The sequence below is a fragment of the Homalodisca vitripennis genome, chromosome X (assembly GCF_021130785.1).
Source record: "Homalodisca vitripennis isolate AUS2020 chromosome X, UT_GWSS_2.1, whole genome shotgun sequence".
Classification (NCBI taxonomy): domain Eukaryota; kingdom Metazoa; phylum Arthropoda; class Insecta; order Hemiptera; family Cicadellidae; genus Homalodisca; species Homalodisca vitripennis.
The window spans coordinates 151,324,477-151,351,743 of record NC_060215.1 but is presented as its reverse complement, the minus strand read 5'-3'; the positions used below and the strand labels follow the sequence as shown (position 1 = coordinate 151,351,743).

At 32.3% G+C, this 27,267-nt stretch overlaps 1 protein-coding gene across 4 annotated transcripts in view; it reads right to left on the bottom strand.

The window, feature by feature from the left end:
- LOC124370026 (adenosylhomocysteinase-like 1) overlaps positions 1 to 25,899 on the bottom strand; it is a 97,426-nt gene extending 71,527 nt beyond the window's left edge. The window contains exons 1-3 of one of the 4 annotated variants that reach the window (XM_046828312.1): positions 25,632 to 25,899; positions 14,929 to 14,991; positions 4,365 to 4,412 (exon numbers count right to left, since the gene is read on the bottom strand). In XM_046828312.1, the coding sequence (XP_046684268.1) occupies positions 4,365 to 4,412; positions 14,929 to 14,991; positions 25,632 to 25,727 (207 nt within the window). In that variant the 5' untranslated portion in view covers positions 25,728 to 25,899. The remainder of the gene's footprint in view (positions 1 to 4,364; positions 4,413 to 14,928; positions 14,992 to 25,631) is intronic. The other 3 variants (XM_046828313.1, XM_046828314.1, XM_046828315.1) reach the window with 3 other exon arrangements.
- Positions 25,900 to 27,267: the final 1,368 nt, after the last annotated feature.

Below are 27,267 nucleotides of genomic sequence, written 5' to 3'. Positions count from 1 at the left end.
AGCCTGTCCTTAAAAAACACACACACACACATTCGGACGCACACACCCACACACACATTATTCAATACCACTAAACTAACAGCAATTTCTTTTGCCTGCTCTCTTTTACAGTGTCTCGCATATTCGCTCTATTTCGTATGAATTTATAATCTCCTGGACTATAAAAAAACAGGTTAACACATTTTTACCACTAATTGGATGAATTGATTAATGTTTGAAGTGCCCCATTGCTTCACATTCTATCTACAAATTGATTACTGATAGTTGATAAGTCTACCACAACATTGGCATACAGGTTTAGACACTTGCATGAATAAGGGAAATGGAAACTTATGCATAGTTATGTACATCTACCCAAAAAAAATGTTACCTTAAAATGTCATCCAGTGACCAAACAACATTTTAACTCTCTTCTTCTTTTACAAAGTCTTTTAATACACCAAATTTATACTATCATAGTATTATACTATTATACGTGGAATGGAAAAATATATCTTTCATTTCAAGTTTATTATTTAGTTGAAATTTTGGTTGTAAGCACGTTCTTCTTAAATACACTGAATCAATCATAAATGAAAACAAGTTAAAATAATATTACGTAGGTATTAGTTTGATATTTGTGTTTAAGAACGTTTACATAAAAGAGTGCTTACAAAACATGACATACTATTTTTATATGATGTTTATAAGGTCTTATTTAAGTTACAGATGAAACAAAAAGCTAATAATGAATAATAATTTAGTAAATTGACCAAAGTTGTCTTGTAAACTAGAATTTATACGTTGAAGAATGAGTAATATATACATAAATACATTATTATTATTAACAGTAAAACGTTTACAAATCCAAGTTTAACTAAGAGAACTGCATATTGTTTAACATTATGCAAAATATGACCATTTTACAAAAGTAAGGCAGCAAGTGGTATATCATTGAAGTTATGGACAGCACGTATACTAATTATGGGAGACGGCCACTCTCTCTTACATAATAACTTATGTATACCTTATGCCATCCTTTTGGTGGTAATAAACAAAAAGTTTACTTCAACACAATCTAATTTCTGCCTTGCAATCAGCATTTGGAAATCATGACAGAGATCTCTCTTGAACTCAAGAGATTTTGTAATACTACCTTGCAATCAGAATTTAGAAATCATGACAGAGATCTCTCTTGAACTCAAGAGATTTTGTAATACTACCTTGCAATCAGCATTTAGGAACCATGACAAAGATCTCTCTTGAACCCAGTGATTTCATAATTCTACCTTGCAATCAGAATTTAGAAATCATGACAGAGATCTCTCTTGAACTCAAGAGATTTTGTAATACTACCTTGCAATCAGCATTTAGGAACCATGACAAAGATCTCTCCTGAACCCAGTGATTTCATAATGCTACCTTGCAATCAGCATTTAGGAATCATGACAAAGATCTCGCCTGAACCCAGTGATTTCGTAATGCTACCTTGCAATCACCATTTGGGAAATATGACAGAGATCTCTCTTGAACTCAGATTTTCGTACTGCTACTTTGCAATCAGCATTTAGGAATCATGGCAATGATCTCTCCTGAAACCAGTGATTTCGTAATGAAACCTTGCAATCAGAATTTGGAAATCATGACAAAGATCTCTATTGAATCTAGTGATTTCGTAATGCTACCTTGTAATCAGCATTTGGAAATCATGACAAAGATCTCTATTGAATCTAGTGATTTCGTAATGCTACCTTGTAATCAGCATTTGGAAATCATGACAAAGATCTCTCCTGAACCTAGTGATTTCGTAATGGTACCTTACAATCAGCATTTGGAAATCATGACAAAGATCCTCCTGAACCTAGTGATTTCGTAATGGTACCTTGCAATCAGAATTTGGAAATCATGACAAGATCTCTATTGAATCTAGTGATTTCGTAATGCTACCTTGTAATCAGCATTTGGAATGATTTCTCATGGGTCCAGAGTATTAGTAATGCTATCCTATAACTAGCAAGGCAAAGAGTTGCCATAAAAGTTGGAGTATTTCCAAATACAATTTAATTAGCACTCGAAATTGAAAAAATACAAAAAAATGTAATTGTGGTAGAATCCTAGTGCTGCTCTGAAATCAGTGAGACAGAGAGTTCAACTGAATACCTGAACACATTTTTGCCTTGCAATCAGGAAGACAGAGATTTCATGATTACCCAGTCTATTCCAAACCTCATCCAATAGCTAGTAGAAAAGCAGTTAGTTGGTGATAAAAATAGAATATTTCCAAAACCACTGGATGAACCCTTCAAATAAAGCATATTTCAGAAAAATAAAAATGTTTTCATACAACCTAATATATTTCTAATGCTATCATATAATCAGTGGAATCATAATAATTCTATGTATCAGTAATTGTAAGGTAGCACTAGGAATACACTGGGTTTATGTAAACTTTTGTTCACAACTAAGTTTTTTCTGAGACATTATTTTAGGAATAACCCCTATTGTATTTAAGATACTCGATCTTTATCTGTAACTGCCTGGCTTACTGCCTAAAGGAGCGCATTAGAAGTACAAACATGTCACAAAAAAGCAGGATGTGGAAATAGCAATATAAAATCAACAAAAGTTACAAATATTAAACAAAACCTGATCACCCAATTATAGCTATGTTTTTTGTCAGCATTTTAGACTAAAAGCGTTTAATTGCAACAAGATGATAAAATACAAGATGTTTAGTAAAAAGTAAAGAAAATATTAGTAGTTATGGTAAAAAAGCTGTTAAATAATAAACTGACCACTTATAGAGCAGTAAAACATATGCGGTTGTTTAATACATCTTCACCTGTTTTCATTACATATTCAGATTCACCAATAAAATAGAATAGCGTTGTAGAAGTTATATACAACATTTAGCACAATTTAAGTATGCATTTTCAAGTGATCTCAACCTTTAAAATTGAACAAATCAAATAAATTAATGTGATGAAAATGTCAAAAAACATATGATATCTTCCATTTCACATAAATGGTTCTGACATTTTGAATAATTTCATATTACTAACACACCGATTTTGTAAAAAGTCTTGAAAACACGAATTTACAGTATTTCGCACCATTTTAAAGTGATTGAAGTTTCTCATCCACAAAACTTTGATAACCAATAAATAAAACAGAATTACATAGGAGGTTGTCATTTTCTACAAAATCTCTATTACGGTAATGTGGTACATCTCCATTTAAAATGGCAAAAATGCTTTTTTCACTTTCAAAACATTTATTTGTAAGGTTTTTGAGAGCACAAAAAACAGTGAATTAAAAATTATTTAAAAAATAAAAGCTAAAAGATTAGTATTTAGATTTAAAATTCTACAAAATTAAAAATTGTTATTTAAAAGTGTTTTGAAACCAGACATTATTAACATACATTCACAACATGCCGTAGCAAAATCAGAACATTCATTTAGACTTTCACACGGTTTCAATTTTGCACTTTTTTATTTTAAAAAATTTCATCTTATAACATTTTAAAGAGAGAATGTTCATTGAGATGAAGGTTGTGCTGTAGGTGATTAATATCAAATTTTAATAAACATTGTTTAACAGTATTTTGTTTTATTTCTTACAAAAAAATATTTGTTTTTGAGCAGAAAAAACTCAATTCAAAATTTCGGAAGGAGGAAACCTATCAACTTGCATCTGGATAGCAAACTTTATAACAACTGGCCTGTTTGGTCATGGATGACATACACGAATGTACTTGCATACATAAATAAACATATACTTTAGTGCAAAACATTTTTTGAATCAGTTGGTTTTAGCTCCTGCTAAAAACAAAAATTTTTATTTTTGGTCAATAACAATACTGTCTCATATACTACACACTGGGTGAATTAAAAAGAATTTATATGGATAGTTTTGTATATTTTACTGAATCACTGTTTTAATCCATTTAAGAGTTTCAAAGATAAGGTTACATTGAATATTTACACACACAAATTAATTTTAAGAGGTATAAAAATTGAAATGAAAGTAAAAACAATAACTGCTTACATTGTACAGGCTGTAAATCACAATTTACAATTTAAAACTATTCTTCCACCGGTGATTTAATCATTTTAGTACTTCTACGTCATATTACAACAATTTTCATTTAAACTCTCTTCCACCTCGTATCAGCAAATAGCGATGACTCCCTCACCAAAATACACAAGTAGGGGGGAGGGTAGCAGCAACATCAACATCAAGAAGGGGGAGGGAGGAAGCGAAAAATAGAAAGAGAGAGGGGGGAGATGTCAAGGAATACCCAAGCCACAACAGTCGGTTTACATCGAACACAAGACAGCCAGGGTACACCAATACCGACATGAGGATAGATCTTCACTCACCAATTTCCGTTGTCCTACAAAAGCAGCATTTTGTGCAGGGTCTATGTTCTGTAAGACAACAGTTCACGTTAGTAGTTTCTAACTGAATTACATCTATTCGTTACCAATCTGTAAATTAGCCTTTTTTAAAGTCATTATAATTAATAAAAGTATAAAATACAACGATAAAAACTTCAGGTGAAGTAAAAGGTCCATAATTCCAATTCCAAATTGGGAATACAGATACAAAGCAGATATGTCCCAAATAAGAGGCTACAGTAATAAAGTGTTTTACTTTTACACAAAAACACCTATCTTCCAAATTTCTGTTTGGTATTTTAGAACCATAGTCGGAATTATTATTAATAGAATTCAAACGGCATTATACTTATACAGTATAAAACTAATACCTGTGTGAAAATTATGGTAAGATAACTGTTACTTAATTGTGTTTATCCTAATTAATTCAAGTTTGTTTACTCTATGTAGAAATTCAAGGCTGAACAGTATGTTTTCCTCCAAAATTAAATCGCAAACACCATCCAGGATTTGAAGTAGAGGATTCTATAACATCATTTCTTATGTCATAAAAGGAAGAGAGTTCTCGTAGACTGAGCTTTCTTTCTTTATAGGCTAAGTAACACATAGAGTATTAGAAAAATGTAGACAAAACATTCGGAAGATGGTTAAATAAGTTGAAATAAATAAAAAAATCCCCTTCCTTAATAACGTACTTCAATTTATCTGGTGTCTCTCGATTTATGGCTTCTCCTTTCAGAACTTGTAACTAAAAACACAGCTAAGTTACTATGTTGTTATTTCCAATGGCAATAGTCCTACTAGGGCCTTTGTTATACAAACTTAATTAATATTTTCACTGGATTTTAAATGGAAGATTATCTGTAAAACTACCTTTTGAATTAGTAGTGTATCTTTTTGAACCCTTTTTATATGCCTTGGCTTTCTTGGCTGTCTAAACTGTTTTTGTGAAATTTTACATCAAGATATTTTTCAAATGTTAAACTAAACAAAATTTTAATGAAAAATAAACTTAATGAAACTTGAAGATAAACATGAATTTTAAATTGTTAAATTCGCCAAAAACTATGGAGCTAAGAAGAAGTCTTCAAACTATAAGAACTCAGCATGGTGAGTAGTTGGATACTAAGAACATCCTCAACAGTTTACAGTGGTTCTAAAAAAACTGTGTCCATGCAATTCATTAGGCAATTTTCAAATTCTAGTTTATGTTTATTTGAAAGTTTCTTTTCTGTAGGAGGACCAACCTTGATACCATAATATACTAAATACATTGAAACATACATGAATCATAATAGAAAGGACTCCAAAAATACTTGTTATCTATTTATTTTTAATAATTTGGTAACATTTATTTAACACTTTCACTGCTTCCTAAATACGTATAAAAACATTCCCGATGTGCTGCACGAGAATCACGTTCCTCATCACTCATTTCAGGTTTCTCCACTAAATCTACGTAAGTACAAACGAAACGCATGGTGACAAAACACTTGACAAACAATACCGTAATAACCATGACACTAACCTCTGGCTGTAAAAATTAATGCTGCACGAGTTTACGCACCCGCAACTCATCAATGATACACGAAGCACACTTTTGCATTCTTAGCAGTAAACATGTTAATTAAAAACATTGTTGAGCACAAATTTTTTATTCTACTATGTTTTTTATGCTGGTATTAATAATCCTTATAGGAATATTACACAATTACAACAAATGTGGGATATTTCCATAAAGTATCTAGAAAATTTTCCAACTTACACATCCAAGACAATTATTAAACAAGTATATAATGCACATAAAGTCTTCAAAGTAAACTTTTTAAATTGTACAAACGCTAATTAAGCTTTAGATAAGCCAATCACTCGTGAGGCAGGAAAAATTTCACTTCCATCTGTCTGTCTGTCCGTATGATATCTTCAAAACAAACCGACTTATGGATTTTAAATTTTGCATGAAGCTTCATCTATATATGAGGCACACTGAGTTCAACATTGATGAAGGTCACTCCATGTGATGTGGCTGAGCATTAGTGAATAATTTTACATTGGTGTCACGTGTAACGATGATGGAAATGAGAAAATAGCAGGTAAGTCTAATTTATGAATATTTACAGAAAACTATTATAACAAATGACACAACAGATTTTCTTAAAATTATGTAATTTTTTTTATTTTCTGTCTGTCTACCTGTGTGATAACTGTTGATAGAAAGGTCTTAGAGATATGAAACTTAATACATAGGTTCCTCTTAGTCTAAGAAAGAACTTATCTGATTTTGGGATCAAAAAGTAAAAGGACAACAGTTAGTTACAGTCAGTATATACTTTTATTAACCCTAGAACTGGCAAATGACATTCTAATATCGATCTGACACGCAAGTTTTTTACAGTTCATATAATTCAACACTATCACCACAATTTATGTACCATTTTGAACAGAAAGAATTGTTGATTTCAATGGTGAATGTTTTTTGTTTCGGCAACAGTGATGTCACAGTAACGTCATAAAACTTGCCAAAAAGTTGTCTTTATTTAGCCATTTTGAGAATTAGTGATATTACATGAGTATGGTTTATTTTTTAGGGTTATAGCTTTGTTTTAGGCTATACTATGTTAAATTTGGGTATATTTTGGAAATATGTAGAGTAAAAAATATATGTTTTGTTAATTTTTGAAAATATTAATACGCATAGTAACAAAATTAGGTACGTCCCACCACTTTTAAAAAACAATTTATAAATTGGTTACTAATATATTTATTGTTTTGCAGTCCATATAATTCTCTAAATTTTTGTGTGTTTTGGAAACGTGTAAAAGATACATATTTGTTTTGCAAATTTTTCAAAATAATCGTAACCATGGTAACACATTTAGTCTTTAATTTACTATTTGTGATTTTTACAATATATATAATTTTTCTTCAGGAGAACCTTGATACCATTATATATTTTCTGAAACTATATAAAATGAAGAATAAACCTGATCACACTTGACCAGGTGCAGTCCCACCACTTAAAACAAAAAAATACTGGTCATTTTTTGGCTGGTTTATGGATAATGTTTCTATACCACAATTATCTCCACGATTTCCTGAAAAAATAATGTATTACACATGTAGGGTTATAGTAAAAATGTATTTTTTACTAAATGTTTAAAGTACGGGTGGAAAACACTAAAAATGGCCTGCCATCTGTGGGAAAAATATAATGTTGTGTAATTAGAGATGTAGCCTTGAAAAGTGTTTGATATATAATATAATAATCATCAGACCTGATCATGAATTCATTGAATTCGAAATGTACATTGTGCAAAAATAAAATCTATCAAAAGTGTTAAAAGGCGTATTATTGTATATTATAATGTTGCCATTTTAAAAATGTAATCATTTTCATTGTCCGTTTTTAAATTTTTGAGATATTTAAATTGTATAAATTAAAGTTCTTATGCTAAAAAATTCACCAATACAAATGTTTTACATCTATAAAAAATAAGTCATAGACAAATAGTAAGTTATAATGTTAAGTTTTAATTTCGAGAAAACAAAAACATACCTCATACTCGTATTGTATCATGTAGTGTGGAATCAGTGAACTGCAATGTCCAGCACATATAGATAAGGGGTTTGTGTAATATTTTCCTACTGTTTATTAAACTTCCACATACTTATACATTCGCTGCGGCGGGCTGCTTGCGTAGTACTGCCGTACTGACGCGCCATGTGGTGGGCTGCTAGAGTAACCCTTGCTCCACCCTAACACACTGCCTCAGTATGAACCTCAGTAGTGCTGCACACCACGTGTCGTGGCGGTTCCACTTTATCTTTTTGTGCAAACCATTATAAAATCGGAATCTTGCTTCGTTTTCTCTGTTGTGTGTTTCGTTTGTTGTTGTTTAGTATATTGTGACTACGGATTTATAACTGTGGTCCAATGGAGTAGGATATTCATTCATTCATTGAACACTTGTTTTCTGTTTTCTGAACACTTGAGTACAAGACTAGTATGTGGTGCTAGGCCTGGAGCACATTGTAAATTATTATTTAAAGAGTTGAAAGTTTTATCCTTACCTAGTCTATATGTTTATAATTGTTTGCTATATGTTAAAAAATACAATGATAATTTTAAAAGTCATTCTGAGGTGCACTGATATAATACAAGATTCAAGGATAATTTAAGGAAGGAGCAATGTAAATTCTCAACAACTCAACAAAGTTTTAAGTCCAATGCCATAAATTTTTTCAATCATCTGCCTTTAAATGTTAGAAGTTTAGAATATAATAGATTTAAATTGTATGTAAAAAATGTACTTATTGAGCATTGTTTGTATACTGTAAATGAGTTTTATGACATAAGAATGTAGATAATATTCACTTTAAAAATACTTGACTATACTAATACAAAATGTTTTTTGTCCTTGGCAATAAATTATTTGATTTGATTTGATTTGATCTGAGAGATAACAATCTGAGAATCAGTTCTGATGACAACAATTTTGAATATTGCGCAGGAATGGATATTGTTGTTGGGGGGGAGTTGCGGGAGGAGGGTACATTCTTTTTTTAGTAAATAAATATTTAAAAAATAAACAAACTGATACACGGATGCCAGTGGGGGGGGGGGGGCTGAAAAACAAGTGACATATTGAGCATGTGAGCATGGACTTCACGAGGACTATAACCAGTGGCGGTGGGCTGCTATTCTAGCCCCGGAAATTATGTCATCAATTTAAGCCAACCAGGGTTCCTGTAAATCTAATCAATCAATGTTTATGAAACCCATATGTCGTCTTTAGGTGAGTAACACAATCTAATTTTTTTTTTGCGTTTTTCGGTCACATGTCATTCCACAACAAATGTTTATTTTTGTTTTTGTGGTAATTTCTTACAGTGAATATGTTAACAGAAGACTCACTGAATCAAAAAGTAGTGATGACTTTGACCTTAAAGTGTGGAATCAAAATGTAACTTTAGTCAGTATGAAACATGATAAAGAAGCTTACAAATAAACACGCTACTTTAAATGTATTTTTAATTTATGGACAATTAAGGACGTATAGTTGAAGAACTGTTGAAGAAATCAGAGTTTCCTTATACCAAATATTTGGGTATGTACTGCAATTAAAACATAAAATGTAAATACGTGGTTCTGTTATCAGGTTGGATATTACATCACGCCTCGTACTGCATGCTATCTCTACACCTCGCATATTTAGCCCAAGCTTGTTTACACTACACCTAGCCTGCACAGGTTCTTAGAACTGGATCAAACGACACAAGTAGGTCAACACGTACCTGTGCAATGTGACCGTACCGTCTCGAAATGGTGAGAGTTGGTTTGAAAAATACGTGACCTATCAACCAGAGAATATACTTACCAGAGAGTAAAATATGGGAGTTATGTGAAATATTATCGAAGACCAACTATTATTGTATTCTTCAATTTAATATCACACACTTCATAGCAAAGGTTATATTTCTAAGCGGGCTACGAGAAGTAGAAACCAGACCCCTGATGAATAACCATGATGTAATTCTTTCTTAATACTGATATAGAAACTGATTGTGTATAGTGTGGTATGTCACACTGAAGAACAAATGTAAGGAAGATACAAAGAACAAAAATTGTTCATCAATGTTATGGAGCAATGATAGAATCACAATCATTTATTGTGCACAATAAAACACAAACAAGGTTTTCCGTGCTAGTCACACGTGATTCATGCATGTTTTAAGTGATGAGTTACTAAAAATGAGCTAATTACTTGTTACAATAATTAAAGTAACCGTAAGCCAATTAAAGCCTGGTGGTTTGAGATTCAATTCTCGAGTTTTTTTTAAACGTAAATACAGTATATATGTTGCCACTTTAAAGGTCCTTATAAACCACACGCTTTTGTGAAAACAAAACTTAATTCCCTTTTCTTCATTTTAAAATGGAGGAAGAAAAACTGCAAAATGTAAGACTTAACGTGTTATATCAGAATAAATGCAGTTATGAAGATACTATATTTATATTTCACATTTACTTTCACAATGTACTAATAATTATTATTTTTTTATACAAGATAACAATTTTCAAGCTGTTCGACTCTCCCTCTCTTGAGGTTTTTAAGAAACATGTCAAGGAGTTTTTGATTCTCATAAGCAGTGAGAGGGCCCAGTTACTTATCTCTGTTGACTACAGACGGACCTAGACTGTCTGACAACTGACTGACGGCATTGTCCCCTCTCCTCTCCTCTTCAAACTATAGATAATAAAATCCATTCACTTAAGTAATTAGCCTATTTTTTGTAACTTTTGTTCACTCAATATTTTCATTTGTTTTTGTCTACTTTCTCCTCTATATTGCTGATTATCGGAATTCCAGGTCATATCCGTCGTTTATTCTGCTTTTGATGTCTTCTTTCAATTATCAAATTTTATAAAATTAATCTACACTCTGCTAGAGATAAAATTCGAATCTTAACAATTTCAACTCGAGTCTACGCACAGGCCATTAAGGCCCATGTAGGCTCTTTTCCCATTATTTGAATTTATCTAGAAATTATGTAGCAAATTTAATGCTGTTTTTACTAGGTATGCGTCTATGGATGTGAATATGTATGTATATGTATATACATGTATATGTATATATATATATATATATATATATATATATATATATATATATGTATATTTCATCTATTTATTCATTATATTGATTTATTTATGTAACATAAGTCTTTTTTTATACTATTTAATGTTAATTATTTAATTTTAGATTTTGAATTGTATTACTAGAATACTATTGTATGTTCATATGAATTAGACAATATACAAATGCTACATTTGTTATCATTTGAATGTGAAGATTTATTAATTTTGTATTTCATTTCTTTGTGTGTGGAAATAAAAGTGATTTGATTTGATTTGATTTGTAAAGGAAATTTCCTTCTGCTCCAAGTCCAAAAGTTCTAATTTTGAAATGTTTGAAATTCTCCTATGTCAAGATTCTTAAATCATCTATAACTTTGCAAAATAAATGATTTTGTACCCCATCATTTACATTAGAATACAAATATGTCTTCGGTATCATTATAACATGTTTTTAATTTGTGATATCAGTTTCAAGAATTGTATAGTATTTGTAATTTATAGACAACAACTTGGTTTTTGTTAATTCATGCAGATCGATTCAAATGTTTCTGAACAGTGGCAATATTGTACAAGAATAGACATAAAGTTAATTTTTGTTTCTACAGCTCATAAATTGGGGAAGTAGTCCTTACATAAAAATGCGCACAAATATGAAATCAGCATTCGTAAATTATGTTTCACTTCCACCTCCACCACAGCTAGTGTGGCTACAATTGATTTTTTTTCTTAAGAAAGATTCCTCTATCAATAACAACCTGTTTGTGTGCTTATTATGCAGTACAAATAGGCTCTCGGCTCTAAGACTGGTTTAGGCCAGATATATACGATGTATACATATTTATTCTATACTGGTTATCAATTTCATAAAATAAGTTTAACACATAAAATTTACGTTTGTAATAGGTACATTTGATCTGAGTTATACCTTTTTCTTTTTCTGCAGAACAATGGGATCAATAACCACTGCTAGAGGAGTGAAAAGCAGCCTTTTGTAATCTCAGGGCCATAAACTGCTTGTAATCCAACAGCAGTTCTAATATAAATTAGCCTGACAATTCAGAGTATAGTTTAAAGTCAAATCCAATGTCGTTCTAGGGAGCCGTATTGGAGCGAAATGACCGAAAATATTTTTGACTGGGTCCCAGCATGTCCTGCACTGTCCGTCAACACGGTCCCTTCAAATAGACGTGCGGCGGAGCTCCAGTAAAATTGTCCTAAAAAAACCGGTTCTGACTCGTACTCAAGTATGGGCCTGCCTATACGGGATAAAGTAATATGACCCCCATGTTCCGGATATGGGAGAAGAATACATTAATACGATCCAGAATTACGTGATCCTGACTATAATAAATCTGCACACCATGGAAGTTGTTACATTTCCAAATCTGAAGTCATCAAGCACCATAAAAACCGCAGCTCAGATGCATCACTACAGCACAAGACATGCAACTATAGATGAGCAGCTTTGAACGCAACCTGTTAAGTGAACAGTACAGGGGGGAGTGAGAGATGTGGAGAGGGAGAAGTAGCGTGGACTCACTTCCCCCTCCACATGCCTTACCAACCAATCGTCAGTCCACTCGTAGGGTATGTTACATAACAGCTGTTTTACAAACCCAGTAATAATCACTACAGCTGTTAACGATAAACATTTGTTAAAATACTTCATAATTATAATAAAATATTAAATAGATGCAATGGACTATTCTTAACATAAATAAGAATAATTGTTATTCCATAACAATACACAGCGTGATGCTCCAAAACACCAACGCAGGGAAGCAAAGCACTCGGTTCCCACTTGTGTCTTGTAAAGGAAATAGATCGAGCAGTGAAAGAGAGGGTGGCGGTAGGCGTGGCCGAGTTTCTGCTCTTCCTCCCCCCATTGTGAGCAAGAAATCTTTGCACACGTCGCTTTCAAAGCGGCTCATCTATAACTACTGCCTTCCTGCACCACCGCACAATGACTAAAACGAAACCCAGCTATGCAGGTGCCAGAATGTGGAATATCCTTCCTCTGGATCTGAAGATGGCAAGCACACAAAGGTTTAAGTCACAAGCTGAAGAACTGGCTTCTTGACCACTCCTTAACTGAGTTTTACAGATGGGGACAATTACAAGAATGTTAAACCTCTAGAAGAGACATTTTTCACCAATTTATTACAATTGTTGCTACAAGTATAAGTTGTTTTTCATTAATTAATGAAACAAATTCTGTACTTAAAGTTCATGAATAAAGCATGCTGACTTCTGTATAGTGTACCAGCACTCTCTTTTCATTACTTTATTATTTTATTCCTCTCCTTGCTCATCTTCATTTATATTGATAATTATATAAAAATGTGCTCTGAAAAATCGTGTATTTACTGTGATTAATAATACTTTATAAAAACAAAATTTATTCCATAAGGGGTTCATAATATATAAATTTTCAAATTTCAATTAGTTATTAATGCTTTATATTCCAATATTTAAAGAAATTATAAATCATAAAGTCAAATCATTTTGTTCAGCAATGATCACTAATTGCTACAAATTCCCCTGGCTTCCAAATCCAAAGGAAGGCTTTCCAATCCTCGATCCAAAGGAAGATTTAAAAAACTTGTATTTCTATTTATATTCTCTTTAAGTTTTGGAGAAAATTACTGAAAATTTACTTTAAAAACTCTGAAAACTGTGTTTCTAAGCGTACTGGAAGTGTTGAATTTTCAAAGACAGTGTAATTAAAATTTTCATGGAATCTTCTCAAAAGGATGCACAGCTGTAAGGTGTATTCACACTCAAGTAACTGTTTAAATACTACCACCTCATATACATATATTTGTGATGATAAAACCAATAATCTTATTTGAAAAATTAAGTATTTAATTCGGTAGGGGGTGCCAGAATGTATGCTTAAGGTACACACAAAATCTGCCAAGAGGCGGCAATATCCACTCACCTGCACATGATCCTTGAATTATGTGCTTGCATTCTCAACATCTGCAGCTCTAATAAAGAACTTCCACCAGTTCAAAATGTACAGCTCATTTGGTGGTATATTCAAGTTAATATGTTTTTCATTTTGATAGGGGTGTTCACTATTAAATGACTTATTGTGTTACTAAATAAGATCATTGGTTTCACTGAAACAAATATACAAATACTAAATGGAATTTATAAAGTTATTATTTTGAACGTGTTTACTAACAAAAATGGAAATATTTGCCTTAAATACTTTAAATTTTCACTTCTATAATTTGAACAGTACTTAAGGCATTTGTAAATAGAAGCGAAATTGAATCTGTACATCTACCACTTATAAGAACACTTTTAAGTCGATCTCAAGTGTCAGAAGGACAAAAAACTTTTGATAATATGTTTTAATCAGTTATGTAAATATTTCTTCTTGAGTAATTGATTATTTCATTTATCGTGTTTGTGAGATGACACCTAAAACAGATTTATATTATCCTTATTCTGCAGCCGTTGTAAAAACTCTATGTATACTCAACTTATATATTTAAAATTCCTTACACTGGAATTTTTGTTTAAGAAACTGTTGATTTAGTGTCTACGTAATCTATTTCTGCAAACAATCACTGCTGATTAACACAAGCACAATGCATGCACATTATAACACCCTATGACGGAATATTCAAAATATTACGATTAGCAATCTAATAAAATCATCACAAATAACTACCAACTGTAAGACACAGTACAATTATTACGTCCAATTACTAATGACATTAGAAATGATTTGTCAACAATTTTAGCGATCCGTTTCTAAAAAATATAGTAGAAGAGACAGAACATAGTTAGTGGAAGAGAGAAATAAATAGCCAATCAACACTTTGTATGGTAAAAAATGTTCAGCTGATTTTCAGCCTTAAAAAATAAAAGCAACCAAATCATTCTGAATACCTGGCAAATAACAGTAGTTGGTTTTTTTGTGTCTTCTAAGATGATTTCATAGATATCTTCCTCCTAAAATTAAAAAAAAATTAATTAAATATATTTGAACAAATTGCTACTAGAATTGTAAAATGAATATTAAAATAAAATTGAACATAAATGTTTATGCACCAAACCAAATATGTCAGTAAATATCCAGCTCTGCCTTTTCGTTTTCTATAACTCTCATAATGATTAAACTATAATAAATTAACATCAATTAGGTAAATATACCTACAGTAACATGCTAATTTATAATTAAGTCCATTTTTAATACTCTACTGCCACACACTTTTGCTTTAAATATGAGGTTTAACTATCGTTGACACACACATCAATGGTTTTCTCCATGACAACATTGTGCCATACATATAATATATTGGTATCGATCTTTACTGCGAACGTCTCCAATCGGAGACCTTCAGCCATTGTTGCAATACACGCTAAACCTTTTAGCATACCTAATGAGTTTTAATATTTTTTAGCAGTGAATGTGTTGAATAAGTATAAAGTGTATAAGCTTTTATATAGCACTTCAAAGGTGACTATAGTTCTATGAGACAATACCAGTTTTTGTTTAGTGAGAAAGTGTAACTGGGTGTATAGACAAGGTATAAACCTTAATACAATATTTAATGATTGAATAACTGCTACTTAAAACAGAGCTGTAAAAATCGCACATCTTTCATTGCATACAATCACTTTTACTTTCTCCCCCATACATAATAAATAACAAAGTATTATTGTTGTAAAAGGCAACACACTCTGCATCACTCATTAGCAAGAACACTGTACGCAATAATAGTAGTAGAATTTATTCCAGCAATGTTGGAATGTGAAAATCAATTAATTAATAATTTCTTTTTAAAACTGATACTCCCGCTCAATCCCAATCCAGATTTATACACCCCCTAGAGCTCTCCCAACACCCAGTAGAGCACTGGAAAAATCTAATGTCCAAACCAGTCCTGATTCTCGACCTTGCAAAACTTCAAATCTCGTCTCGAAATAACCGATGTGAAATCAGTCACAAAGTCAATGCCATTTTTTTGTACCAAAAAACTTGCCAGAGTCGTTTTCAAACAAAACCGAATTGTTAAAAGTGTTTGCAACACACTAAAGTACGGATAAACGAACGGGTCTCACATATACACTTGTTAAAAAAGTTTTTCAATTGAAAATATGTTTATTTATGACAATTAGTGACCCAACATTAGCAGTGAATTTACTCTCAGACCCGCTATTATAGCTATCCAAGCTAGATAACCATGTGTTCTCTGTAAGTGCCAAATAACACTTGTCTTTCAATTGTTTATCATTAAACATAAACGGTTTAACGTATATGTACCACAAGTACTATCTACGGACAATGTGTAGGGAGTGCAGTGAACATTTAAAGTTCACGTTTATTTGTAAATAAATAGAAAAAATAGACAGTCCTTGTTGCAATTTAACTTCGGAACCATAAACTTCAAAACCAAGATGTCCAAAATCATAACAATCCTGAAGAAGTATATTTTTCAGGCCCTAATTCAGTGAAAATACTTCCTAAAGCTTAAACCATGTCATTATTAATTCCACTAGTTAACTGATTTTTTCCCCATTGACATGAGTAGACAATAGGTTTTCAAACTAAACACAGGTAGAAAACAAGTGCCGTAACACGGGTCTACACTATCAGAGCTGTAAAACCAAAGCCCATCAGTCCAGTAATTAGTCTCTTATCTAGAGTGACGTGTAACTTCCAATTCTAATGTAGTATTGCACCATAACAGTTGATTACCGACACCGGCACCAATTGTTACAGTCTTGTTACTTTCCTTAATGGATTGTGAGTCACCTGATCTTCTATCGATCACCTGATCATACGCCCACAACACCTCATTTTATTACAACGAATACTCTCTTTAAGATAATAAACAAAGCTGTTTAGCTTTCTTATGAAGAATACAAAATATATACAGATTTGTTTTAATACAGTAGTTAATTGGACATTCATTATACAATACGCACAACACAAGACTTTTTATAAGCTTCATCAAATTTTAATCTGAAACTTGTTTTCAGTTTGTACTATAAACTAAGCTCTAATCTAACAATTTTTCACATTTTTCTGAACAACACTATCAGACTGGTTCTCCAAACAAGATAATATAAAGAGTATTGTTTTCTATGGACATAATTGATATACCTGATGAAAACAAACTTCTTGAAAAACTGGCATGATGAAACATGCTGCTTTCTTCACAACCCTCATACAACATGTCAGTCACACTTTCTGACTCCGCAAATAAACGCAACCCTTTGTCAGAAATGATCTACAGCTTTCCATAGAAGTACAACGGAAAGAAGCGACAACAGCTCATTGCTTTCATAACAAATGCTGCCACCCATAGGTATGAATATTATTTTTCAGCAAACTGAAATTACGACAACAAATTATTTGAACATTTTCTACAGAAAAGTATGACCACACTTGTTTATTGACACTTTCACAAGGCTATATCCCACTGAATATTCATTGCTTGGACAAAATTATCCACAGGCGTATGCTGGTCTTTAGTAAAATGTGCACTGTACACATACAAGTAAAATGTCTATTCTAACTATTCAACAACTTTTTCTTTAATCTGTTAATACGTATCTATTAACATTTTTAATCTAACTTCACAAACACACACACACAAAACATTAGATATTCTAAAAATGTAAAAATTGTCTCTCTTCAATTAAATGAATCACTCTCAACAATAAATGCATTTTATATTTCTAACACCCTCTACACCAATTTCTATTTTTGTTAAAATTCTCTATTTAATTCTCCATTGATTTTTAAAATTTAAGACTCGGATCAATGATTGGCTACGCCGTACCAATTTTGAGCCACAAACTTCGACATGACTGGTGCCCTCTCCCTACAGTTCGGTAAAACACCTTATTATTCCGTTATCATCTATTTGCTATCCATACAATGGATTTAATCATATCCACAAATTTTGGCCTGTTGCTCATCCTTATTAAAAACATAACTTTTTGACACATAGTAAAAGTTACTTTTAAATTTTGTTTATACTTCTGACAAAATTTTACTAGAATTGCTACCTGCTACTAGAAATTTCTGACATCAAAACAAAACTTGATCAGTTGATAAAGGCTATTAAAACCTCAACTTCAGGGGACAGCCAAACAATCCAACAAAAAGTGACAAATGTGACGGATTGCAGCCTCTCCCCGACCTCAGGAACCAGCCAAACCTGCAATCAAAAACCGAACAGTACTTTGACAGAATTGATCAACCCCCAGACCGGCCAACACCTGGAGAAAGACAAGCCAGAAGGAAAACACTGAATCAACATCCCTTGATTAAGGTATATGCTAAAATTCCAAAAAACATTGAAAAATTCAAGGCCAACTACTTTAAAAATTATCTTCCCGCTGCAGACAAGATCATCTCACCTTTTTCAAGAACCAGGCAACAATATAATAGGCAACAGATAACAGTACTCCATCAAAACATTATGAAGCTTGAAAATAAAAGAGACTACCTAGATCAAATTTGACTGAAATTAAACATACCATAGTAGTGCTGATAGAACATGGTCTCTCAGAGATGGACTTAAAAAATCAACTGGAATATAACCTAGTCTCACAATTTAGCAAAGCACACCATGACTACGGAGGTGTAGCAATATACCAGAGGGAACATGCCGACATCGAGTTAAGAGCTAGCAACTTCATATCGCAGCGAAGAACTTGTGTGTGAACTCGCCGCCACCACATTTAGAATAGGCAGCTCAAAATTAACCATAATTGGAATATACAGACCCCCACAAGGTAACCTGGATGAAGTGCTAAATGCCCAAACGCAATTAATCAAAAAATTCCAACCCCATAACCACAAGTTAATAATCACTGGCGACATCAATAGTCTAGTACCTATCAAAAGCAATAAGAGATTGACAGAGACCCTTGCCCTACACGACATCACAAGGCTGAACCTCCCTGCCACCAGAATAACCCATACTTCATGCACTTCTATGGACTGCATCTGCACAAACCTACCTCCCGACAAAGTCGAAGTGACTGTTCTTGAAACAGACCTATCAGACCATAAAGGCCAACTTTGTACATTAAACATTGCCAAGAATAACACTCAAAACAATTCAAAATTACGAAGGCAGATGAATAAAAAAATCACTGGATCGGCTGAAAATAAATCTATCAAACCATGACTGGAGACGGGTTTACGCTTCAGAGACAGTGGACGAATCCTACAAATTTTTGTACACAACCTGATAATGGAACTTAACGCAGCATGCCCTGTAAAGAAAATTAAGCAAAGCAAAATTATTTGACAGTTGTGTATGGGCTGCTGTTTCCAGATCATTTTGAGTCATTGCCGATATTAAGAGATTAGAATCATCTGCATAAAGACAGAGCTGGTTTCTTATTAAATTAAGATTACTCAGGACTTTTGGCATCCCTTGAATATAGCAGATGAAAAGTAAAGGCCCTAATATGGATCCTATGGAACTTCGTCTTTTTTTGTTTAGTTTCTTACGTAAATTTTGAGAGTTTGTTATTAGTTATAAAGGAGAATTCAACAAATTGTTGTCTGCCACAATAATAAGATTGAAACCAGTTTAGAGAATTATGTTTTATACCTTAGAGGCTGTAGTTTATTAAGGAATTTTTCATGAGAAATACTATGAAAAGTGTTTGATAGGTCCATAGTAAATATCCCAGCCAATTTGTCTCCTTAATTTAGATTCTATGATAAATTCAATTAAATCTAAAAGTGCTGATTTGCAAGATTAATTTTTTTCTGAAACCATATTGTTCCTGGTTAAAAAGATTGTGTTTTTCTTTTGTTATTAGTCTGCCATAAATAGCTTTTTCAAATACTTTTTATAATGAGGGAGAAAAGAAATAGGACGATAATTTGAAATATCTGTGGTTTCCCATTTTTTGTAAATTAGGATCAATTTAGAAATTTGTAATTTTGTTGTAATAAAGGAAGAATTTATAATGGTTCCATTAGTACATATTTTGAAAACTTAATTAGCTTATCAGAACTTCATTGTAACCATTTGATTACTTGTTTTCAAGACAATCAAAGATTTAGCATAATCTTTGAGGCTGTACTGATGGCCATCCTTATCTTTTGTTACAATAACAATGTTAAACACTTATACAATTTTTTTCAATTTTAGTTATAGAGTTCTGTGAGAGACCTATTTGAAAGGTGCGATTTACGTATCCAAATGTCTTATAACATTCATTCACAAAATTATTGCTAGTATTTAGTTTTTAAATATCACATTCAACAATGAAAATGATTAATTTGAACTTCTGATTAACCCAGGTATTCCAGACAACAGTGGCGTACTCAAGATGGCTTTGGACCAAAGGATCTTTGTCGTTAAAAAGTTAGACAGTACTTGTAACAAGATGCAAGTTTTTTCTAGCTTTTGAATCAACGCTGCTTACATGTTCAGGGAAAGTCGCTTTGGAAGCTATTAAAACAACAAAATACTGCATAATATTGATGTTCTTACTTCTTAATCATACAGCCACAAATCTCCGATACAAAAGAATAAGGGACTAGTTTAATGAGTAACAATTACTGTTTTACTCAAATTCAGAGACATGTGATTGATTTAAGTCCATATAGATTACATTGTCCTTAATTACACAGGTAAAACTAATCATAAGTAGGCCTAACTAATTTCATTGAGACTTGTGGGACATTGGTTCAATTGGTAGCCTTAACATTGAATGAAATCATGAAAACATGTGATGGAATTAATTACAAGACAGTTTCATGGATTGAAATTGAACTGAACTAGTTTGAATCATATTTGTCACTATGGGACGTTGTGTCAAAAGTAGTCTTATTATATTGTTGAAACTGATTGCAGTTTCTATCACGTTACAGTTCTTCAACATAACCTTAGCTTACTTCTTTATTTGGTAAACTGTACTTATGTATAATTTTATTATGGAAGGAGAACAACAATGTTTCTATACTAAAAAAAGTTAAACTTTCAGAAGTACAGAGATAGAAGATTTCATTGTGAAATACAAAATGATTATGAATAAAATGAAGCTTTTTTCTTCTCTTTCATTATTGACAAAGCTATAAGAAGCACCTCTGATGGACTAAGAGACATTATTAAGACCTTACCAAGAGAACAAAACCCCAATTTACAGCTCAAGCATAACGACTCTCCGGCACTATGAAATCAGGGATTAGTTTAATAATGTTTATGATTTATTTAGTTATTAAGTTGTGAGTAGTCAGTTGTATACGACCAGTATCAAACAACTTTCACCAATGTAAATAGTTCCCTAAATGATGTTACTTGTAATCTTTTTTATTTATGAAAATTATATATTCATTGGGAATAAAGAAAATATGATGGCTACTACAAATCTATTAGCTTTTATTAATAAATAAACGATTTTTTGGGTTGTATTGAAATATTAATGAACAGGAAAGAAACACACAAACTCCTTGTTGGCCAAGAAGTGATTGTGCAAACTAATTAGGCAGACTCTTGGATATTTCATTATCTATCACTGGTCAAAGAGGTTATTTCATACAGCACCGCTAACAAAATTTGGGTCAGATTTAAAAAAGTAATTTTGGACGAAAGTTACTTTTTAATGGAAAAAATTAATGTTAATGATATAAAATGAGTGGATTGTAATTGCAAGTGTATAAGCACGTGTAAGTTAGTAGACCCTCATATGGATTTGTAACAGGCTATCATCCATTTTGCCATTGAGTCAATGAGTCAGACAGTTTTCTTTGTGAAGCTCAACCAAATCCGCACCAACGTTGACGTGGACTGCTTTTATTGTATTATGTGTGTAACACTTTAGTTCACTCACATCTTGCTTATGGGATAAGCATATATGGAGCAACAAAAAAGGGAAATTTAGATAGAATTTTAATACAACAAAAGAAATCATTAAGAATTATGTGCAAATTAAAAAGAGAAGACTCAGTCAAACATCTTTTTGCTAATCTAAAAATATTAACTGTATATGGGCTCTATATTTTAGAAACTATGACTTACGTAAAACAGAACTTTGACCCGATTTTATCTGTAAATAATCATATTCACAACACTCGATTAAATAGACAGGTTGAAACAAATCATTTAGATTTTTTTAAGAAAAAAACTAGATATATGGGAACAAAGTTTTTGTATATGCTACCAAGGCATATTTTACTGGAAAATAATTTATGTAAATTCAAATCTAAAGCGAAAGATTATTTAATAAATTTATCTCTTTATTCGCTAGATGAATATTTTCTCAGCTAGAAGTAAGCAATTCTGACCTAACTGTTGTAAGGAATCTAGGAGGGGCCATTCTATGTTCGGTATAACATAATATATTTTAATATAAATAAAATCTATATTAAAGTCCTATCTAGTATTAAGTCTTGACCATTTGTAATTTGACGCTATTTATTGTACCTTTGTACATAATATGAATAAAGAATGTTTGAATCTTGAATCTTGAAACAAAACATTTTAAATTATCATTATGTTATAATAAACATGCTGTGACAATTTCATTACTTTAGAACAAGCCGTTTAGAAGATACAAACATAAAAAGTACAAAAACATGTTTTTTGGGAGCTAGTACAAAACAATCGACCCCTACATTTTTGAAATAGAACATTGAAATTTGTGTTTAAGAAATTTTTGATTTAACCCCTTAAAACATCAGTATGTTACTAGGAATCAAAACTCTATTAGCTTATGTTCAGGTACAAATTTTTCTGTTTTCAAGGGATGTTTCTAAAGTTTCTAGCGACACTGAATGAACATAATATAGTAGATACATGAACCATTTCAATCTGTCAGCTTCCATACTGTTTCATTTTCTTGTCTCCACACGATAATGTCTGCCATTTCCAAAAAGATATAGTATTAATATTTAACTAGGTCTGATCGACTGTACACTTTTAAAAACATTACATGATACACTACTTTAGTTCTACAAATAATCAATGTACAAATAGTGACTGACTATTATTGATGACACATCTTTATTGTATTGTCTGTATTTCTTTAGTACATTGCAGTTGTCCTGTAGCCATGATATACACCTACAGATTTTATCAGGTTTGTCTAGCCAATGATACATTCTGTCCTAGTGTATCAGACAGGTACAGTTGGAGGAATTTAGCTGTGCTCGTAGGGCCCAGATACTACCCTCTCCACAAACAAACGCTATCTATGTGGCGGGTTGCGTTTACGTGCTAGCCGCTGAGATGAAGGCGCAACAATCTCTTTAACGACTTTAAACTCACGATTTTGATTTACAGATAAAATTGACAAATTTGTTATTTTCTAAAACACGTTAGACAGCACTATAACAACTTAAAAACAAGGATAAGTCCTATTATTCCTATTATTTGGTTTTCTCTTATTATTTAATTCCACCACAATCAGCACTTTTCCAAAACAGACTGATTTTAGCGAGTGTGATGAGTTATTCGGGCCAATACGATTCCTGAAAGGAGGGTTTTACCCATGAGTCACAGGAAATGTTTTCGGGACGCAGCGCATAATGCTACCCCGCCACCCCTCCCGCCTATCACCACACACTCAAGGACACGCACACAGCTAAAGTCCTCGAACTGTACCCCTTAAGGATTTATTTGGAATCGATTCTTTTCAATTATATACCCCTTCAAGCTATCTTAATGGCAACCACAAATCATTAATCTATCCAGATGACATTGAGCTCCTTCTCTAAAACCAGATATTCGAAATGGGGATATAATAATATATTGCAGTCAATACGGACCAATACTGTACAGTATTGGAACAACACTATCTAAACATAACTAAAGTCAGCACATTTTCCCTGAAAGAAGAAAAATGTCAGGCAGCTGAAATAACTGATCTAACAAGAATATGCATGGATACAAAATATCCTGGAATACTGATGGATGACCAACCATCTAGGAAACCTCATGTAGACCATCTTTGTAAAAAAAAAACAAGCTTCTCTTTATATATCTTGAGATGTCTCAACACAGTTAAAACAGCTTACTGTCTTAAATTCAAGACCCATGTAATATACAGCCTATTTCTAAGTAGCCTATTATATTGTCTAAGTGTTATTTATGTAATATATGTATGTATATTCTATGCATTAGAAACAACTAATCTAATTTAAAGTTAAATTTAATTTTGGTATAGGTACCAAAATCAATATAAATATAACAATATTATTAATTATAGTTTAATTACTATGATGTAATGTCATTGCCATTCAACTGGTTGAGTGACTACAATACTTCTATTTCAAAAGAAGGCTTCTAACTTCAGCAGAATATACATAGAGAATACGGTTGGTAATCTTTCAATTGAACACTAGATAAATAGACCTATAGACAATATATGTGTCTAGTTTCTGTAAGAGGAAATTAAAGGTTATTAAAATGGTAGATTATATGGAACAAGTTAGAAGTTATTAAATGAGCTGTTGTGTATGACAGATTGTTTTGTTATTGTTGAGTATGTTTACCTGTGTTGTTGAAAAATGGGCTTTACAGCTGGGAACCAAGACAATTCTCACAAACGGTATTCCTTTTTTTCCAAAATCAAAAAGAATTCAAAATCAGACATTACTATGTTAGGTGAAGCAGGCAGCAACAATACAGCAACTTGCCTTTAATACTACTAAGTACAATATTTACCCCTTGTATTGGACGGTATTAAGAAGAAAGTGCATGGGGACATTCATTTACTGTACGTGATTTGTCCATCTATTAAAACCTCACAAATGGGAGAATCCAAAAAGAACTAGATTTGCATACTGTGACTTCATATCTTAGACTTTCCTTAAACTTTCAGTATGTATTGCTTCAAGAGCAAGTTGATTCAAAAATACATTTATTCATTTACTTATTCAGACTAAAAAATAGCCTACTGTACAAGTTGTGAGTATTTAACAGCCCCATAAATAAGAAGCATATTTATTATTCAGGTCAATTATAATATGAATGTTCACATCAAGCGTATTAAAAATTCACTTCTGAGATTAGTTGACTGAACGGTAAAAATTACTCTCACATGTAGGCCTATACTCGCCCTTAGGCTTGTTTTAAGAAAGTTAGGTTACAATAAAAACTTACAACTAGATTTCTCAGAAAAAGCATGTTTGAATATGTCATGCATGCTTTACTGGCATGCATTGTGCAGGATAAAGGTGCACACAAAGTCACAATAGGCTAGTGCTGGCATAGGAATTGAATTGGTTTACCTATAAATAACTGAACATGACAAATTACTTTTCAAATTGGAAACACAAGTTTGGCTCTTATTATTATAGATTTGTAAATCACAGAGCCAAGCCTCATTTCAAATAAAATGTTGTACTATGATATATGAATGTGTATAAAGCAAATAAGTTGTATGAAGAATATTTTTTAACTAAAGAAAAAATCAAAAAGGCCTAAAATCTTAACTTGTATCATTCTACTTCTATTTGTTCTACTTCTAGACTAGGGTCTATAATCAACTTTCAGAATAATGTTATGTACTTATTTGATACTACAGACATATTGTATAACATGAATAAAATAACTAGATAATCTTTAACATACAAAAACACATTCTTATACAATTCAAAAACTTACCTTTACTGCTGACCCTGGGTCGGTGACAGGACTATCAGTGACAGTAGTAGGGTTCGATTTTGCCGCGAAATGCACGTCCGTTGCATCCCCTGACATTGCGATAATTAATCTCACAGCTTTTAAAATACTTTCTTAAACCGTATATCATAAATTAAAGGAAATATTATGGCATTAGATTTTATTATGTCTACACTTTAACAGCTGTTATACAATCCAACCTAAAACCTACCCAGTAACTTCCATAACACAAGCAAAGAATCGTCAAACACCTACAGACGATGTTTTTGCTTTTTTTCTCACTCTATCACACTTGGTAGTACATATGGCTTTTGTATAAACATTAGTAGTGACAGGACTTAGGAGATGCTCTAATACTTTTTGTATTATATCTGTAAGATTTTCAACTACTAACATGTTGCTACTACGTTCAATTATTCATATTCGCTCAGTGTAACCTAAGTTTCAATTTTATGCAGCAGTTAATCGTGGTTGAAAGAATACACCCACAAGTTACAGTAAACATTGCTACCTAATTTGCAAATTATTATAATTCACACGAGGTATAAATAATTCATTTCATTTAGGGGGAGGCCTAACCGAGATCCACGATTTTAACTTTTCCTGACTGTTAACGAATTCAAAAGTCTGGAGCAAACATGATCAATATGAGCATTCAGCGTCAATTCCCGATCTAGGAATTTGGAACAATTCACTTCATCTATCATAGTATCATACAAAAAGACGACTGGTTCACATATGAATCTCTTGATCGCAACGTGAAATTCAGGACATTTGACTTTAAAGAGTATACTGTGATATTGAGGCTATTAAAACGCTGGACACAATTGGTAATGTCAACAAAAGATTGTTGTTCCGAAATTGTTTTGATTTTCAGTTGAAATTGATTTGTTGTGTCATCAGTGTATTATACAATTTCCATGCAGTAATGACGACCTTATGTTATTGTCATAGATTAAAAAAAAGAGTAGGTTTGCATACTGATTCCTGAGAGACTCCAAATTTCAGGTGAATTGATACAGAGAATGTATTTTAGATTTGAACAATTCGAAGTTAGTGCTAAAGAAAGTCGATCAAATTCTGACCTAAAATAATTGTTCCTCAGCAGCACGTTTTTGCGTGGAAGATCAACCGTCACCAACCCACTCGTTCTACAAAATACCATTGTGAGAGCATTCAAAAGAGGTGAGCAGGTTGACGCTTTATACTATTAGACTTTTCTAAAGTGTTCGATAACGTAAGTCATCTTCTCCTTATTACAAAGATTGAGCCTTGTGGAGTCACTGGTAATCTTTTGAATTGTTCGCTAGCTATTTGTAAGATCACCAATTGTCAGTGAGGTTTGCTTGTCAGTCTCGGAACCCTTCGCAGTAGTTTCTTGTGTCCCCCAGGGACCGCATCTGGGGCCTAAGCTATTCAATATATTTATCAACAAAGTTGTCTACAATCTGGAATCTAATACTTTACTTTTTTCCGATATCGTCAAGATCGTTAAGGCGGTTAAACACCCTGGTAATTGTAAGGTTCTTCAAGACGACTTGATTGCGATAGAAGGATGATGAGAGCAGATCAGTATAGAGCTAAATAGCAACAAGTGCTTAGCATTAACATTTCACAG